The 18478-nt window shown below is 51.4% G+C and overlaps 3 protein-coding genes across 5 annotated transcripts in view; all 3 read left to right on the top strand.

Annotated features, from left to right (window-relative positions):
* The first annotated feature begins 3165 nt into the window (after positions 1 to 3165).
* On the top strand, positions 3166 to 5587 carry Mia (MIA SH3 domain containing). Its single transcript, XM_055595016.1, has 4 exons — positions 3166 to 4117; positions 4208 to 4341; positions 4746 to 4856; positions 5234 to 5587. Exons 1-4 carry the CDS (start codon positions 3865 to 3867, stop codon positions 5255 to 5257), a joined length of 522 nt encoding a protein of 173 aa, XP_055450991.1. The 5' UTR covers positions 3166 to 3864; the 3' UTR covers positions 5258 to 5587.
* Positions 5588 to 6151: 564 nt separating this feature from the next.
* Rab4b (RAB4B, member RAS oncogene family) lies at positions 6152 to 16794 on the top strand. Of its 2 annotated transcripts, none has more exons than XM_055594838.1 (8): positions 6152 to 6332; positions 8158 to 8238; positions 8500 to 8614; positions 10797 to 10859; positions 10990 to 11144; positions 12571 to 12666; positions 12766 to 12896; positions 14173 to 16794. In XM_055594838.1, the coding sequence occupies exons 1-7, from the start codon at positions 6317 to 6319 to the stop codon at positions 12879 to 12881; spliced, it is 642 nt and encodes a 213-aa protein (XP_055450813.1). In that variant the 5' UTR covers positions 6152 to 6316; the 3' UTR covers positions 12882 to 12896; positions 14173 to 16794. The 2 variants fall into 2 exon arrangements, with proteins under 2 accessions (XP_055450813.1, XP_055450812.1); XM_055594837.1 differs by having other exon boundaries at positions 6153 to 6332; positions 16418 to 16794.
* A 1601-nt stretch (positions 16795 to 18395) lies between these two features.
* Positions 18396 to 18478, top strand: part of Egln2 (egl-9 family hypoxia inducible factor 2) — an 8771-nt gene continuing 8688 nt past the window's right edge. For both annotated transcript variants that reach the window (XM_055594906.1, XM_055594905.1), the window contains exon 1: positions 18396 to 18476. The gene's annotated coding sequence lies outside the window, so the exon portion shown is untranslated. The remainder of the gene's footprint in view (positions 18477 to 18478) is intronic.

Below are 18478 nucleotides of genomic sequence, written 5' to 3'. Positions count from 1 at the left end.
CAGAACAACAAGCCAGGGAGAGGCCCCGTGTTCTCCCCCATCCCATAGTCAACATAGTGCAGACACGTTGTTGGACCCTCCGGCAGGTGCCAGGGCTTGGAAGCAGGCTCTTCCCAGGTCCTACCATCCGTTGAAGCTCCACCGTTAGTGGTCTGTGCACTGTAGCCTCAGACTGCAAGCCGTAACCGCTCCCAAGACTTCTGACCCACCAAAATCCGAATGGTAAAATTTTTATGCTGCTATGGTAGCAAACTTAAGTCCTCACAAACATCAGGAAGGTGTCTTGGAACTGAAATCACTGGGAGCACCGAGTGGTTCAAGTTAACTGCATTTGGAGTAAGTAACGCATCAGTGTTAAAGTGGGTTGGGCTTTGGGCAACGGAGTCCTTTCTACAGTCTGACAGTATGGTGAATGTGCTTTATATGTATGAGCATTTTGCTTTCATATATGTATAGGTACCACATGCAAGCCTGGTGCTCAGTAGAGGCCAGAAGTATGTCAGATCCCCCTAGAACTGGAGTTTTAGATAGTTGGGGCCACCATGGCAGTGTTAGAAATTTAATCTGGGTCATCTGCAAGAACAGCAACTATTCTTAACCTCTGAGCCACCTCCAGTCCTGTGTGACCGAGAGTGACTTTGAGCTTCTGCCCTTTTACCTCTGCATTGCTAGCGCTGGGATTAAAATTAGTGCACCATGGCCAGGTGTGGTAGTGCACTAAGGAAGCAGAGGAAGGTGGATCTCTGAGTTCAAGGCCAGCCAGATCAAAGTGAGTCTAGGGCAGCCAGAGCTATTGCACAGAGAAACCCTGTCTTGAAAACAAAAAACAAGTGGCACACCTCCACACGCAGGTTACTGGGTGTTGTGGGTAGACCGCAGGGCCCAGTGGATGCCAGGCCACGGAGTCTATCGACTGAGCTACCTCTGAGGGCTCCCACTTCTTTACTGGTTAATTGTCTCCCGGAGGCCTTCAGATTTTCCTTCCTTGATGAATCTTCACAGTGCTGAGATTTGAAACTAGTATAGTGTTTACAGTGAAATACCTACTGCACAAAGAAACGATGACAGTTTTTTAATTATAATTATTTTAGATTTATTTGTGTGTACAGTGTTCTGCCTGCGTGTGTGCCTGCAGGACATAAGGCACCAGATCTCATTATAGACGGTTGTGAGCCACCATGTGGTTGCCGGGAATTGAACTCAGGATCGTTTGAAGAGCAGCCAGTGCTCTTAACCTCCAAGCCATCTCTCCAGCCCTTATTTATTATTTTTAAAAGATTTATTTATTATTTATACAGTGTTCTGCCTTTATGTATGTCTGCAGGCAAGAAGAGGGCACCAGATTTCATTATAGATGGTTGTGAAGTTGCTGGGAGTTGAACCCAGGTCCTTTCAAAGACCAGCCAGTACTCTTAACCTCTGAGCCATCTCTCTAGTTCCCATTTTGACATGTTTTAAATTGGGAAGTTCAAACATGAAGATAACATGATAGCTCATGTTCTCTGCTACCAGCTTCAATTACCAAATTGTGACCAAAACTTTTCAAGTAAATCTTCATGTCCTAAGTAAGCTCTTATTCCACACTGGTCTTACTGGTTTTATTTTTGTGTTTCTGGGCTGTTAGGGGTTGTTCTGAAGCTGGTATTTTGATGTTCAGTACTTGTCCTCATGATGTGGTCGCTGCCTGGATAAACCTATCCTTGTTGTGTAAACCCGTCTAAGACATTGTACCTGATTGGTTGGTAAAGGCCTATTACCTTTAACAACACAGAAGGGGAAACATGTGGCTAAGGTTCCTGGGATTTTGAGGATAGAATCACAGAAAAAGAGACATACAGGAAGAGAGGAGGAAGGAGGTGGGTTAGTGTGGAGAAGGAACCAAGTGGACCTGGAGGAAGGACTCCAATAACATCATGCAAAGGCCCAGCTGAAGAATAAAAGCAAGTATTTATAAGATTGTGGATGGAAGATAACCCTGATGAAGATGGTTAAGGAGAATGGCACTGGATGGGGGCTGGTGGGTGAGTGGGGAGGTTATTGAGGCTGTGTAGGTGAAATACCTACCCAGCCAAGGCAAATAAGGCAGTTACAAAATTTAACAGGTGTCTGTCTCATTTGTGATAAAGGGTCAGTTAATACCACTGCAATAATTATAGGGTAAATAATAAGCATTATATAGCCCAACATCATTTTTCTTTACTACAACACTGGGCTTTGTGCATATGAGAGAAGCTCCATCCCTGGTCCCTTATCATATATTTTAGTTCTAAATTATCATACTTTTTTTTTTTTTAATTTTGGGAATTGATCCCAAGACTAGCAGGGACTCAATCTCAGTTATTATTATTTTGCTGTGAAGAGACACCACGACTAAAGCAACTTGAAAGCATTTGCTTGGCGGTCTTGCTTAGAGTTTAAGAGAATTAGTTCATGGCTGTTATGGTGGACAGCACGGCAGTAGGCAGGCATGGTGCTGAGAGCTTAAATCTGATCTGCAAGATGGAGGATGAGAATGTTTGTGGGGCGGGGTAGGCAGAGTGGTGGGTGGCTGGCTCAGGCTTTTGAAACCTCAAGCCTAGCTGCAGTGACCTGCCTCCTCCTACAAGGCCACACCTCCCAATCCTTCCTAAGCAGTTCCACTAACTGGGAACCAAACACTCAAATACATTAGCCTACAGGGACCATTCTCATTCAAACTGTCACAACCATTAAGCAAGAGTTTTAAACCTGAGTTTGCTGATTGCATTCTTGTGAGGTCACTAAAGATGCTCCTTGGACCCCTGTTCTCTGAAGATCTGTTTTTGGGACGTTCCTTCTGAGAGCCATGTCAGATCAAGAAATGGTGATGCTCCGAAAACTGAGACAAATCTTGTCATTCTTCCTGGTTTAGTAACCTTCAACACATGCTCCTTAGCTTTATGTTTCAGTTTCTTTGTCAGCTGGGCTTGCCAGCCCCTCCTGAGGGTGATGCAGACCATCCCTGAGATAAGGAAGAAAAAAACAAAAAGATAGTAACCCCATGTGGTGGTCCATGCCTTAACCAGCACTGGGAAGAGCAGAGGCAGCTGGATCTGTATAGGGAGATCCAGGCCAGCCAGGACTACATAGTAAAACCCTGTCTCAAAAAAAAAAAAAAAAAAAAAAAAAAAAAAAAGTGGGCTGGGATGTTGCTCAGCAGTTAAGAGAGCAGAACACTGCCTGCTCTTCCAGATAGCCCAGTTTTGATTCCTAGCACCCAAATCATGGCTCACAACTGTCTGTAGCCTCAGTTCCAAAAGACTCAATGACCTTTTCTGGCCTTCAAGGATACTAGGTACACATGCAAGTGCATAGACACACATGCAGCAAAACAGTCGCACATTAAAACAAAACAAAAATCCCACCAGTGGCAGCGCTTCTTGATAGATGTCATGTTTGCTCTCATCGCTTTCTTTACAGATGAGGGAGCCAAAGCTCTGAGGCTAGAACAGCTTAGCTCATGCCTTCCAGGGAGGAAGTCGCCTGTGAGGACGCAGTGGGCCTGGTGGGACAGTGCCTAGCCCCAGGCCGGACTTTCAGTGTTTGTTCAGTACCTGGGAACTGCCTGTGGCTGGTAATCAAAGAACTGCCTTGTTCCCAGCCCTCAGCACAGGAAATTCCAAGGCGGTTTCTATACCGACTTCTCTGGCTTGGTCTCTGGAGGGTCCAGGTACTGAGATGACTTGAAGATGAAATCAGATAGTCCAGCCTGCGTATCTGAGTCTCTCAGGGGTGGCTGCTCCTTGGAGTGACCTGGATTGCTTTGGGCTCCAGTAGGCATTTTCTTTGGCCCATAGCCCTTACCCTGTCTCTGAAATGGTTCTGGCTGGGTAACAAACTTGGGGAATGGGTGGGGGTGAAATCTGGTTTGGGGGCGGAGACCAGACTGAGAACACAGGTTTCCTTGAGTCTCAGCACAGAGAGAGGGCAGGAGATTGGAGACCTCGAACCTCACTTGGGCATTCTCAGTCCATGATGGTGTGGTCCCCACTGTTCCTTGGCATCGTGGTCTTGTCTGTCTTCTCGGGGCCTGGCAGGACTGATCGGGCCATGCCCAAGCTGGCTGACCGGAAGCTGTGTGCTGATGAGGAGTGCAGCTGTAAGAGTCCGGGAGCAAGGGGGAGGGGGCGCTGAGGGCTGGAACCACTGCTCATGTTGAAGTTGCTGTCATTGCCTTCTGCTTTCCCAGATCCTATCTCCATGGCTGTGGCCCTCCAGGATTACGTGGCCCCTGATTGCCGCTTCTTGACCATATACAGGGGCCAAGTGGTGTATGTCTTCTCCAAGCTGAAGGGCCGTGGGCGGCTCTTCTGGGGAGGCAGTGTGAGTCTTCAGGGTGCTAGAGGGAAGGCTGTGGGGGTTGGCATTGAGAGAAAGCCTTTTTTTCCCTCTGAAGGGAAAAATTGGGGGAGAGGGGAAAACAGGATCTGCCGGAGGAAGACATTTTATCACCTACTGCAGTTTTACTTTAGCAGTTACAGACCGGCGTGGTGCCGAGCTCTCTTCCAGACCTCACATACAACAGTGAGCAGTAATTCTAAGGGGGAGCAGGCAAACCATCACAAGTCCCAGCAAACATGGCATGTCAGCATTAGTTACGCTGGCTACTTTCCGCCCAAGGCCAAATGGGATTTAAGCTGAGATTCAAATCGGAAAGAAGACTGTGCCCCAGGGTTCAGCAGGCCTGAGTGCCATTTTTCCAGATGGACTTCTAACTTCTTCTCCAGGTTCAGGGAGATTATTATGGAGACCAGGCTGCCCGCCTGGGCTATTTCCCCAGTAGCATTGTGCGGGAGGACCTCACTCTGAAACCTGGCAAAACTGATATGAAGACAGATGTGAGTGCCTTGGGGTGGAGGTTGGTGTGGGAGGGTGAGGGCATTTTCTTACCTGTACGTGAGAAGTAATTGTTTTTGTTGTTATTAGTAATTTTTCTTTTTCTTGAGACAGAGTATATACCCAGGCTGGCCTCAAAAATGACTAGCCTCCAGCTTTGGTCTCCTGAGGGCTGCTGAGTTTGCAGGCATGTGCCACCAGGCCCTGCCCAGTGCCAAGCGATTTGTTACCGAGACGGCAGAGCTTATAGGGCTCGAAGCTCATCTGTTTACTTTTGGGTGGTCAGACCCGGTCTTGGCGCCGGCAGCCTCTGCTAGGACCACTGCATTGCAATATGATCGCCGGCTTCCTATTCACTTTCTCCCTTTCTCTCTTTCAGAAATGGGATTTCTACTGCCAGTGAGCTCAGCCTACAGCTCCCTGCGGTTTACCTTTCCGGCTCTATGCAAAATGCAAATACAGCAACCAACTGCAAACTGTTTTGTCTCTTTGGTTTTTGGGGATGGGTGGAGATTTACAGAGAAAATATTTCTTAGGTTCCTGAATCTAGCCAGTAAATGTCTTGAATGTGGTTACATCAGCCGTTGCTAGGCAGCTTCACTTTGCAAGCCCTTTGCTCCAAGGTAAGGTCTAGCTAGGGGCGCCCCGACTCCAGCAAGGGAATAAACATTGCAATTTACGCGTGCTATCATCCCTTGAGAAGCTGAACTATTGTTAATGAGCCAGTTGTATCCTGCGGAGGGATCCAACAGTCGGTTTTCTTTTTTGAAAAGAGACGGTCTCTGTGTGGCTCTGGCTGTCCTGGCTCTCACTCTGTAGACCAGGCTGGAGTCGAACTCATAGAGATGCACCTGCCTCTGCTTCCGAGGGCTGGGGTTGAAGGCCACGCGCCACCATGCCAGACTAGCAGAGGTTTTCTTGCAGATGGGTGGCAACGTGCACGTGTCCGCTCAGCTCTCTTCCTTCCGGCCTGTGGGGTCGAGCAACCCGAGATCCGCTATCCCAACTCCGTCCATCCTGCCCTTGCCCCTTCTTGGCACTCGTGTCCCCGCCCCCGGGCTTACGTCTAACCAATCCGCAGTCTCCTCTCTGCTCCCGCACTCCTGACCAAATCCGTTCCTCCACCGGCGCAGCCTCTCTGCCTCCGCCCCCTCCCGGTTGTTGTGCCAATCGTTCTCCTCGGTCACGCCCCTCTCGACTCGGCCCCTCTCGTGCCGCCAATCGGCGCCGTCCGCCCCGCCCACTGCCTGCCGGATCCGCCAATTCCTGCGTTGGGCAAGCGTGGCCTGGTATCCGCAGCTCCGGAGGCTCGCGCGGGAGTGGGGGGGCGAAGGCGGAAGTGGCGGCGCCGGGTCCGGGAGTGGAAGGGAGCTGAGGCTGCAGCCCGAGTGGAGCGGCTGCCAGCCGAGGAGCAGGCGCGGCCGCGGCGCCATATTGCGGCCCCAGCGGTCGCTACCGAGCCATGGCCGAGACCTACGGTGAGGCTGGTGGGCCGAAGCGGGGGGCTGGGCCCGTGGTGGATGCGGATGTCGAAGCGGGGCGGGGCTTTCTGCCCAGGGGGCGGGGCTGCCGCGATAAAGGGCAGGGCTAAGTGAACCTGGGGCTGAGCTTAAGCGATTTGGGTGGAGCTTGTGAAACCGCTGTGTAGATTAACAAAATCGAGGGCGGGGTTTGAGGGAGCCGGTCTCGCTGAATTGGGGTAGGGGGTAGGCCTTGAGGAGGGAAGCAAGCCTTCCTGGGCGGAGCGTGAGTGGCTAGGGCGTGGCTGACGGGTTTTATGGACTGGAGAGAACCTCGCACAGATGCTGTGGACCCTGCACACCCTGTGGGGCTGATCTGGTTTGAGAAGTCTGGAGTGTTGTGGTCTTTGGGTTTTAGATTTGAAACTTAGTGTTAAGGGATGCGGCTTATTTTTAAGGCTAGAGGCCAAGGGTTCTGGGCAGAGGATGGGGAGAAGAGGTTCAGAGTTGGGCAATCAGTAAGGATGTACAGTGTCAGGTGGGTAGAAGGAGATTGAAGGCAGCTGAAAGCCCTGACAAGAATCAGAGGCAGCTCCATTCATTCAACACATATAAAAGCCAAAGAATCTGGGGCCAAGCCCTTGAGGAAGCAACCAGTTTAGGAAATAGGCCCAAATGTCAGAGGCCATGATAGTGAACGAGTGAGAGAGAGGGTGGTAGGAGGTGAAATGGAGGCCAGATTTAATCCTTGTTGCAATGGCTTTGAAATGCATCAGCTAAGATCTTGCAATATGGAGACCCTCAGTCTGGATTTGAATCTTAGCTCTTCTTAGCTGTGTGGCCTTGTGCAAGTCAGTCAACCTCTCTGGTCTGATTCTCCTGTCTGGAAAGTAGGGGTACTTAGTATACTTCCCTCCTTAGGCTTTATTTGGGATTAAATGAGCTGTCGAAATGCACAGCGATCTTTAGGACAGTGGCGCGCACGTACACAGTAAACGCTGTCTAAGAATAGTCATATTGTGTGCCATATTCCTCACACTTGAGTGGGGCAGGAGGACTGCTTCAAGTTAGAGGCCAGCCTGGACTACAGAGTAATACTCTTTTGTGTGTGTGTGTGTGTGTGTGTGTGTGTGTGTGTGTGTGTGGTGTGGAGGGGGTCTTGAGACAGGGTTTCTATGTGTAGCCTTCCTGCCCTGAATTTGCTTTGTAGACCAGGCTGGCCTGGAACTCATAGAGCTCTACCTGCCTCTGCCTTCCGGAGTGTTGGGATTGCCAAGTGTGTGCCACCAGGCCTGCCCAGTCCCTGACTGGGAAAAGAAAATAGAAAGAATACAGGGTGTGGTGGCACCTATATTTCTGGTACTCCTTTAGAGGCTAAGGCAAGAGATTTGCTTAAGAATTTGAGGACAGCCAGGTCAGCCTAAAATACATAGTGAAACTTTTTTCAAACATCAACAGTAGCCTGGCACAGTGGTAGCCCACACCTTTAATCCCAGCACTCGGGAGGCAGCGGCAGGCAAATCTCCAAGAGAGGCCAGCCTGCTCTACAAGGCTACACAGAGAAACCCTGTCTGGAAACAAACAAACAAACAAAGATCTTGGGCTGAGTGGTAGGTCAATATGGAAAAACACTTACCTAGCATGCTTAATGCCTGGAGTTCTATCCACAGCACTGTAGATGTTTAAAACAAAACAAACAAAAAATAGTATTTTATGGTTTCTCATGTATAGCTTTGGTTCCACTTTTGTGTGCGTCCTTCCTTCCTGACTTCCTATTTCTCCTCTTACTCTCTTTGTCTTTCTCTCCCTGTGGGTATCCTGGATCTTGGCGCCATCTGCTCAGACTTCCTCTTCAAATTCCTGGTGATTGGCAGTGCTGGAACTGGCAAGTCATGTCTCCTCCATCAGTTCATTGAGAATAAGTGTGAGTTTCTGGCAGGACCCTGGAACTGTGGATGTGGCCGTGGTGTGGGTCAGTGGGCAGTAGGTGTGGTGGGGAGCAGGTACCGCTGGCATAAAGCTAGTGCTGTGGGTTTGCCTCTAGCCTTGGTGGATGGTCTGTGCTAAGCCTTCTGCCAATCCAGCAGTGAGAACTGGGTTGCAGAAGCGGAGGAGGAGGAGGCGGCTTGCAGGATGGGGGAATTCCGGGAGCCCCCTGCACTGCCTCCTGTTTCCCTCCTCCCAGTCAAACAGGACTCCAACCACACCATCGGCGTGGAGTTTGGATCCAGGGTGGTCAACGTTGGGGGGAAGACTGTGAAGCTCCAGATTTGGGACACTGCTGGCCAGGAGCGGTTTCGGTAGGTGTCCAGGGTTCCCAAGGAGGGAAGAGGGAGGGCAGGAGAGAAAGATGTGTAGAGCCCTTCAGGGCTGGAGTAAGAGCAAGGAGATGCTGAGCAGGACAGGTAGATGGAGAGAGACAGGACTGCTGTTCACAGGGTGTATCTGAGGAGAGAGGAAGTCCTGGAGAGAAAAGGCTGAATGTGGTAGGTTGAGTCTATAATCCCAAATACACGGGAGGTTGAAGAGCAGTATTGTGAGTTATAGGCCAATGAAAATGAAAGGATTGGGGTTGTAGCTTAGAGGGAGAGCACTAGTTTAACTAGTGTAAGTTCCTGGATTTGCGTTCAGAAGACACAGAGAGAGAAAGAAAAAAAGAGAGAAGAGAAGACTGGCATGTGGTAATGCTCAGGGGTAGAGCCCCTGCCTAGAATCCCCAGTGAGGGGCTGGGGTGTGGCTCAGGGGTAGAGCCCCTGCCTAGAATCCCCAGTGAGGGGCTGGGGTGTGGCTTAGCGCAGAGCTCTTGCCTAGCTTGGGCAAGACCCTTGATGCCATACTGAGGACCAGAAAGAAGAAGAAGGAAAAAAAATGGCTTAGAGGTGTGAGGGAGTTTACTTTTTAATTAATTAGTTAATTAACTGTCTATGCTAGTATGCCTAAGTATATATGTATGCAGGAGCCCCCAGAGATCAGCAGAGGGTATCGGATACCCTGGGACTGGAATTACAGGTAGTTGTGAACTGCCATTTGGGCGCTGGGTATGGAGCCCGTGTCCTCAAGGAAAGCGGTAAGCGGTATTAACCAACCACTGAGCCATCTCTCCAGCCCCAAGAAGTAGCATTTGAAGAGGGATCTTAAAACAGATGAACAGTGAAACCTCACAGAGCTACAACCTCAGAGGGAAAGAGAGTCAGAGAGATAAAGATGACGCAAGTCATCAAGGAGGGAATGGGCACAGAAGGAACAGGTCAGAAGCAGAGTGGTGGGAAGGGTTGGGCAGGTATAGTTGAGGAGGAGGAGAAGTGAATGTATTGCAGAGTGGGAAATATGTAGGCTGGGCCACCTAGTAGGTCTGCAGAAACAGAAACCCCAAGAATGAGAAATAGAGCAGGAGGGAGGGCGGGAGAGAAAAAATTCATGTCATTGAGGACCTAGCCTTTGCACATAGCGTCTACTAATTAAGCCATGGATAGATTGTCTGTGTGAGCTGTATGGAACCCAGAGGCAGAGGGAGAGTGAAGGAGGCAGGCATGTGAGAAGACCTGGCTCTCCAGTAACTACCTGCATTCCAGAGGGATCCAGATTGGTGACAAAGGGATTTGAGCACACAGGAAAGGGGGCCTGCATCAGACAGCAGGGAGGGACAAAGAGAAGGTGCATAGCACTTGGCCAGGACAGGCAAATGGGAGATGACAGACTCACTGAATGAGTGAAAGAGGAAAGGCAAAAGTGAGCGTGGAGAGAAAGACTGACGGACAAGAAAGAAAATTGAGAAAACAATGGAAACTGAAGCTAGGTATGGTGGTGGAGGCCTATAATCTCAGTTCCTTGAAACACAAAGGCAGGAGGATTGGAAGTTTACAACACGGTCTTGCAAGGTGGCTCGGTGGGTCAGGTGCTAGCTGCCCACCTGAGGACATAGGTTTGCGCTCCTCAGCCCACACAGTGGAGGGAGAGAAGCAGTTCCTACAAGAGTCCTCTGACCATCACATATGCGCCGCGGTACATGTACACCCACCTCCCACCCCCACAGAAAAGAAATAATTAAAGAAGCAAGTTCCAGGCTTGCCTGGGCTACACTGAATTTGGAGTCAGCCTGGGTAAGTTAGCAGGATCTTGAATTAAACTAAAACGGTTGGGGTGTAGCTCTGTGTAGAGCATTTATCTGGCACATGCCAGGTCCTGGCTCTGATCCCAAGCCCCTCTGGGTGTGGTGGCTCAGGCAGGGGCTTAATCTTGAGGCCAGGTAGGCTGCTTAGTTCCAGGCCAGCTTGGGCTATAGAGTGAGACTATCTCCAGAAGCAAACCCAAGTAATAACAATAATTGAGATAAACTGGGAGGCAGAAAAGCTATCTCGGGAAGACCAAGGTCAGGGGATGGGCCAGCAGTAAAGGGGCCTTCGAACCACTAGCCTGTCTCCACAGAGGGGGCACCCAGGGCAGATCCCAGCCTTGGGGTGACTGGGTCCCCTGGCCCACAGGTCGGTGACGCGGAGTTATTACCGAGGGGCAGCTGGAGCCCTGCTGGTATACGACATCACCAGGTAGGTGCAGGGTCTGGGTGGCACGGGAGAGGCTGGGCATGGTGGGTGCAGGGTCTGGGTGGCACAGGAGAGGCCGGGCATGCAGGGTCCCACTCCGGTGCTGCCTTCCTCTTCTGTCCTTTCCTCACAGCCGGGAGACATACAACTCGCTGGCTGCGTGGCTGACTGACGCCCGAACACTGGCCAGCCCCAACATCGTAGTCATCCTCTGTGGCAACAAGAAGGACCTGGACCCTGAGCGTGAGGTCACTTTCCTAGAGGCCTCCCGCTTTGCTCAGGAGAATGGTGAGGGCTGTGCTGTGGTCTGGTGATGGGTAGAGGGGTAGCCAGCCTGTGGCCCCGTGTGCCTCTCAGCTTTTGATGGATGGTTGTGTCCTAAACATGGAGGCTTCAGCAGGCCTGCTTTGATTCCTAAGTACTGAGTCATGTGACCACTGTGGTCTTCAGGTTCAGCTGGAAAGTCTGCTGGCCAAGGTGCCTGCCTTAGCTTTTGCTGGTCCGGAGGAACTCCTGATAAACTTCCACACAGTGGGGGAGTCAGCACAGCAGTGGTTTAAGGTAGATACCTCAAACTCAGCTGACTCTACAGCTAAGACACCTTTGTGAATAATGGAGGTGAACCAGGGTGAGATCCCTAGGGGACAGGCACTTGTGCTCTGTGGTAGATCTCTTGCTTGGAATCCACCAGTGGAGGGCTGGGGGTGTGGCTCAGCCTAGCATGGCTGAGGCCCTGTTTTCAGTTTCTAGCACTAGGAAACTAGGTGAAGGTGAAGACAGGGGCAGGAGCATAAAGAAAAAGGTTAGTATTAACTCTTGAAAACATGGGCTGTCTAGACTACCCACATCTGCTGACTTGGGATCTGCCTATGTCCCATTTTTCTTTCTCTCTTATTTTTAATTTTAGCTCTTTGTTACTTTTGAGACAGAGCTTCATGTAGCCTAGGCTTGTCTCAAGCTCTCTGTACCCAAGGATGACCTTGAATTCCTGATTCTCCTTCCTAATGCTGGGATTGCAGGCGTAAGCTACCACGCCCGATTTATATGATGGTCGGGGTCAACTGAGTACTTCTGCGGCTCTTTTAAAAAGTTTATTATTCATCCATTTATTTATTTTTTGAAGATAGCTTTACCTTAGACTCAGCATGTTGCCCAGGCCGACCAGTACTTCTGACCGTCTGTGTTGTCTCTCTGCCTTCTCTAGGATTGCAGAGGGTACAAAAGCATGCCCAGCTCATGGCCTCCTGTTTTTCACAACCCCAAGTTTAGAAGAGGTTTTGCTGCCAGGCAGATGTGGTTTGAATCCTGAGACTAACTTGCCCAGTATGAGGCGCTGTCATGTGGCCACTGGTAGTGGTGGTGGGCTTGGGGCTGTGCTCAGTGAGTCTGGAGACGTTGACACACCGAGGAGGCACACAGTGCAGTGCTGGTGGAGGCAGGGAGGCAAATCCACGTGCTGATGGAGACATCAGGAGGCACAGGAGGCTGGTAGAGGCCTCCTGCCGCAGGCTGGGTCCTCGGGGAGGGGTTTCTAGGCAAGGGCCATGGGAGCTGAGCTGGGGAGGAAGAGCTGGTGCGTGTGTAGGTAGGCAGACACCATTCCCTGCAGGGCGATCTTGTACAGTGCCCAAGGCAAGCCAAGCATAGGTAGAGTTTCTGAAGACCCCAGAGTTGGAGTGGAGGGTGGAAACTGATTGAGGCCCTGCCTCTCCAGAGCTGATGTTCCTGGAGACCAGCGCTCTCACTGGTGAGAATGTGGAAGAAGCTTTCCTGAAGTGCGCACGCACCATCCTCAACAAGATCGACTCAGGTGAGACCCGCCTGCTCCATGTGAGAGGTAGCGATTGGGGGTTGGGAAAGGCAGGGCCCCATTGGCTCTGAGGAACATGCCTGACTTCTCCTCCCACAGGTGAACTAGACCCGGAGAGGATGGGCTCAGGCATTCAGTATGGTGACGTATCCCTTCGCCAGCTGAGGCAGCCTCGCAGCGCGCAGGCCGTGGCCCCTCAGCCTTGTGGCTGCTGAGACCTGCAGAGCCAGGTGGGATGCTGGGGCTCAAGAGGCAAGAGGGCTGCCTGTGCAGGGCGGGGCGGGCCACAGAGCAGCCTTCAAGACTTGGAAAACGTGACAAGAGTGACAAAGACACAAATGCCTATGAACCAAAGGAGCCATCTTCCCAGCCCCAGGGGAACCCTTGGGCCCTCTGCACCCCTGACCTTTACCAGCCTCAGCCTGCACCTGATCCCTCAGTCATGTTCTCACTGCTGTAATGAATCTCTGTTGTGTGCTAAGCCCTGGTGAAGCCTCTCAGGAGACAGCAATGGGTAAAACAGACCAAAACCAACCAAACAAAAATTCCTGTTTGCATGGTACCTCCATTGTCTTGGGAGAAGACAGCGCATAGATGAAATACTTAACATAAATTATATAGTAGTTGGGGAGAAAGAGTCGTGGAGGAAAACAGTTGACTAAGATGGATAGGACGAAGAATGCCCTTTTAAACAGGGTCCCTGAGAAGATGACATTTGAGTAGAAATGTGGAGCAGGAGAGTCAGAGGGGGCAGGTGAAAACAGTAAGTGCGGAGGCCCTGCCTCAGGAGCACACCCGGTGTGGCCAGGGAGGCCAGTGTGGGCATGTTGCACTAGGATACAGCATGAGCCGGGGACCTGGCCAGTGCGGATTGAAGGCCCTGTGGAGGTCTCTCAGTATTAGCTGGGTGCTGTTAGCCACGGGGGCCTGCTGAGCAGAGGAGGAGGCTCAGACTTTGCACATCGCACAGTCCCTCTGCCTGGGTGGAAGGAGGAGACTGGGGAGCAGGGCTGCTTGCTGGGTGCCAGTGAAAGCCTTGCTGAGGACTGGAGGGGGGCTCGAGGGGTGGAGTTCAGGTGATGGAGTGCTTGTGTAGTGTGCATGCAGGAAGCACTGGCTTCTCTACTGAGAGCTGTGCAAACTGGCAGCAATGGCAGTGTACATTCAGGAAGTGGCCTTAACACTGGAGTGGGTCGGAGGCCAGCCTGGGATGCCGAAGACCCTGTTGGCCACAGAGAGGGATAAATATCCAGCCGGAGGCAAGTAAGGGGTACTGAGAAGTGGCTGGTTTCTCTCCTATTCTCTCTCTTCTGACTTGTTCCCTTCAGAGGCAGGCAGTGGCTCTGTCTAAAGCTTAGATCTGTCCATGGCTCCTGGGGTCCATGGGGCTCTGCAGAAGCTGCTAGGCCTGGTGCTTGACCCTCTGCAGGGCCTCTTACACCTTTCCCTACTCCTTTGACTGTTCAAGGCACAGTAAAGTTCTGTTTCTTTGGATTTTTTTTTCAGGCCATGTTTTCTTGCCCTTTGCCCTGGTGACCTCCTCCCAGAAGCTTTGTTGGTTTTTCCATGCATGGTCCAGATTCCTTGACAGACCTGCAGGACTGCAGATTTTGGTCCCTTCCTCACCTCTGTACTGCAGGAAGCCTAGCCCCCTCCCCTCCCAGCCCCTGGCATGTCTAGGGTGGCTGTGGGGAAAGTCCTTAGGCTAGGACCCATTGGTTCTTGAGGGAATGCTTGTGGGATTAGAAAGAGAGAAAAGCCCAGGGTGAGCCATTCAGATAGTGTTCTTCCTTCCAGGCCTCTGCACTTGCTGGTCTGAGCCTGTTCCTCTTCTGTAGAAAAGGGACAGTCACCTTGATGTGTGTGGCGGAGAGGGAGTGATGAATTGTAGAGTATTTAGAGCTGGGCCTAACATTTGCTGGAAGCTTGATCCACAGTGCCATCCATTGCTTTCCTCCTTTCTCCTCCTCCTCCTTCCTTTGTTTTGTTTTTTTGAGACAGGGTTTCTCTGTGTACACTTGACTGTCCTGGACTCTGTAGACCAGACTGGCCTGGAACTCACAGAGATCCACCTGCCTCCGCCTCCTGAGCGCTGGGATCAAGGCGTACGCCACCACCGCCCAGCTATTGCTTTCCTTCCTGCCTATCTTAAAGGACTGGGAGGGTGAGTGTGGCTCTGTGGTAGGGCACTTGCCTCTCGTGAAGGTGGCCTTCTGGGGTGCAGTTCCAGCACCACAGAGTACCAAACCAAACCAGAGCACAAGGGACATTGGCTGTGCGGAGATAAACAGACGGACACCTCGGAACTTAGTGTAGCCTCTTTCCAGACTTTGCCCTCAATGAGTCACATGTACAGACTCCATTGACCATATGTCATACCTTATCTAAGGTAGTCCTGCCAATAGAAAAAAACTCAATTTTTTAAAACTTAAAAAAAACCTTTAGTGTTTTTTTTTTTTGGGGGGGGGAGTAGGTGGGAGAGGGTTCTTCAGGCTAATACAGAACTTACCTAGGATAGCCTCAAATTTGCATCAATCCTCTTGCCTTAGCCTTTTAAATGCTGAGATTATAAGCGGCTACCACCATGCCTGGTTACAAACAAATCTTTTGTTATTTTTGAGACAGGGTCTCTCTACATAGCCCTTACTGTCTGGGACTCATTCTGTAGACCAGGCTGGCCTTGAACTCACAGAGATCTACCTGTCTCTGCCTCTGTACTGGGACTAAAGGTGTACCACCAGGTCTGGCCTGATATTTTCTTTTATTCTAAAAACTTTTAAAGAGCATCTCTCCTCCCTCCAACTCTCTCTTTTTTTGTTGTTCTTTTTTTTACTCAGAGACATACAGCCCAGGCTGGTCTCCGGCTTCTATGTAGTCAAGGGTGACCTTGAACTTCTGATCCTTTGGCGTTCACCTCCCAAGTGCTGGATTACAGTACTACCCCACTGCATTCATGGGGTGCTGAGGATGGAACCAGGGCCCATGCAGGCTAGGCAAGCACTACAAACTCAGCTATATTTTTTCTTTTCTTTATTTCTTTGATTTCTTTTTCTTTTTTTTGAGACGGTAGCATAGGCTTGTAACTTGAGGCCTCTAATTTACTTCCTAAGTACTGGGATCACAGGTGTGACCCACCACGCCCTGTGGTCTCACTCCATTTAGACAAAAAGTCAGTCAGGGCCTACCAACACTGCCCTCTGTATACAGGGCACATTAGCATAAGTTGGAAAGCTTTAAGGATTCTGATGTCCAGGACTTACTTTAGGAAATTTCTAGAAAAATCGGGAAGCAGTCAAAGCAAAGACCGCTAATCTATTCTGTCTTTCCTGTTTGAAAAACATTGGATTGACCTAGCCTGGACCATTAGGGATAAAAAGGGACACAGAAATTTTCAAAGGTGGGGACTGTATTTAATTTATTTATTTTTTTTTCATGCTTTGTGTTTTTGAGACAGGATCTCACTATGTATGTAGCTCAGGTTAGCCTTAAACTTAACATCCTTCTTCTGCCTGTACATGTGTGAACCACCACCTGGCAAGGGTCGTGGTAGGTATTGAAACACTCCTTTACAGATGCGGACAAATAGGGAGATGCTCAGAGAGTAAATCTCCCACATTGCTTCAGAGGGGCACCCAAGTCAGACAGTGCACAGACAGGGTGCACGCAGACAGGTCAGGAATGTAGCCAGGACTGAGACAGCTTCCAGCTAGACTCCCGGATCCCTCCAGGTCATAATACCCTTCTCTTTCAGCTCACCTGTTCTCCTGGACCAGCCCTGCCCGAAGGCTGGGGCTCAGAACCAGGCCCCAAGAGGCCAGGCCCCAGTCTGCCCCAGCCCCAGAAAAGCTACTCTGTCAGCCATTCCCCCTTCCCTGGCCTTGGGGCCTGGCATTGGGGCAAGATTGAGCCACAGGGGAAGGGGGAACCCATACCTGCTGCTGCTTCCTCTGTCTTGGCTAACTATTCCCCCCGAGCCCCTAACCATACCTGAAGAACTCCCAAAGCTTGAGACCAGGGCCCTTTGGCCCCCACTTCCTGCCTGGCCCTGCTGTTGCAAGTCTGTTATTTATTACCTGGAGGCCTGCTCCATCCTGTCCCAGCCCTCCATAAAGTACTGTTTACACCCGAGTCTTGGCCTCTTCATTCTGAGAACGCAGAAGAGGTCCCGGATGGAGGTTAAGAATGGGCCTTTGCATGAGGAACCATGGTTCTGGGTGGGACTCTGTGGATATGTTGGGGTACATCCTGGCTCGCACACTCACTGATGCCAGAGTCTGGCATATACATGTCTTTTCTTTGGCTTTTTCCTACAACATCTCCTCCCCCCCTTTTTTTTTGACACAGGGCCTTGTAGCCTAGACTAACCAGAATCTGAGGTCTCTCTGCCTCAGCCTCCCCCGTGTCAGGACCGTCACAGGTGTGCCCATGAGCATGATCGGTCGAAGCTGGTGTGTGCAGCGATGACACACCCGTGTGTGACCTGGATGAGTCTCCCAGGACTTGGGTGTGAGAGCCTGTCAGTAGCAACGTGATGCTGTGGCATGTGAGTGGACTCTGGCCTGCTGAGTGTGTTGGTGAGGCTGCTGTTGTGTGCAGCGTCAGGACCGAGGAATTGGGCGTACAAAGGGGCCTTGATTCTGGGTCTGGTTTGACCAGCGGATGTCTCATGTCGGCCAACTAGGACAGTGGCTCACTGTGTTCCTGAGAACGTGTGTCCGAGATTTGTGTGTGCTTTCAGGTGTGTGTGTGTGAGAGAACACGAACCTTCTCCCTGTGCGACTGGTTTTCCGTAATCTGGACTCCTGGTCACACTTGGTGCTGGTATGTATCTCCTTTCACCCAGCGTCTTTACATGGCCTTCCGGTGACACAAGCAGCCCCCTCAGGACAGCATCAGCTGCTCGTGCTCGCCCCAAATGTCAGCAGGTATCCACCCCCTTCGTCGCCCACCTGGTAGGCCCAGGCCTTGGTGGAGAGGGTGGGACGTTCAAATACCCCTGTCCGGATAGCCCTGCCAGGAATGGTGGAGTAAGTGTTATGAGTAGCTCAGTGAGGGAGCGATGGCGTCCCTAGTCCCCAGTACTGCATAAACAAAAACAACGCCTAGGCTCAGAGGAGCTGGGTTCTGCAAATGTCTTCTCCGAGAGTCTGCCCCAAGTCGCTTTAATCTGACTTCCACAGTTGCCCTGAGGGAGCAGCGCGGAGAGGGTCATGCAAATAGTACATATTTGCTCGTTGGTTCTACCCGGCTCTGCTTCTCTGGGGACATCCCGTACTCACCGTTATTTTTTTTAAGTGCTTATGTAAATTACTGACGTAGGAATTTACATACACTTTCCAACTAGCTGCGCAGTCATTTCTCAATCTCTCCGGCTGGGCGGAGGGGCGGCCCATGTAAATGAGATATTTGCATGGCAAATGCCAAAACCGCCCCGCTGCCAGCCATTGACTGGCACTTTCGGCCCCACGGAGCGGGCCTTTCGATGTGAAACGCCTGGTTTGCTCGCACCCCCGCCCCCAGGGGCCGCCTTACAAACTCACAGAACGCATCTTCCTGACCCCGAGTGTTGGCCTTCCCGTGGAAGGGGCGGGGCGCCTAATGCAAACGAGCCCTGCGTCCGGGCGAGCTCGCCTTTCTTTCCCGGACGCCGTTCCAAGCCGCCTGTCAGCGTGCGGCTCGCGCACGCGCAGTCTCTCCGGCCGGGCCGCGGTCACGTGGTCGCCGGGCGAGGCGGGGGCGGGGCATGGCGCGCTGTGAGGCGCAGGGCGGCTGGCACAAACGGCGTCGCCGAGGCCGGAGGAAAAAGCTCGGT

Source organism: Psammomys obesus, unplaced genomic scaffold (genome assembly GCF_907164565.1).
Source record: "Psammomys obesus unplaced genomic scaffold, mPsaObe1.curated_primary_1811, whole genome shotgun sequence".
Lineage (NCBI taxonomy): Eukaryota > Metazoa > Chordata > Mammalia > Rodentia > Muridae > Psammomys > Psammomys obesus.
The sequence above is the reverse complement of the archived record's forward strand: the minus strand, read 5'-3'. Positions and strand labels throughout refer to the sequence as shown.

Bases quoted from the DNA above. Each gene is read 5' to 3' on its own strand.
- Rab4b (XM_055594838.1), top strand. The intron at 10,860-10,989 runs GTAGGTGCAGGG...CTTTCCTCACAG, and splicing joins CTGGTATACGACATCACCAG to CCGGGAGACATACAACTCGC. The intron at 11,145-12,570 runs GTGAGGGCTGTG...CTGCCTCTCCAG, and splicing joins CCGCTTTGCTCAGGAGAATG to AGCTGATGTTCCTGGAGACC.
- Mia (XM_055595016.1), top strand. From the start codon at position 3,865: ATGGGTGGGGGTGAAATCTGGTTTGGGGGCGGAGACCAGACTGAGAAC. The intron at 4,118-4,207 runs GTAAGAGTCCGG...CTGCTTTCCCAG, and splicing joins TGCTGATGAGGAGTGCAGCT to ATCCTATCTCCATGGCTGTG. The intron at 4,342-4,745 runs GTGAGTCTTCAG...CTTCTTCTCCAG, and splicing joins GGCTCTTCTGGGGAGGCAGT to GTTCAGGGAGATTATTATGG.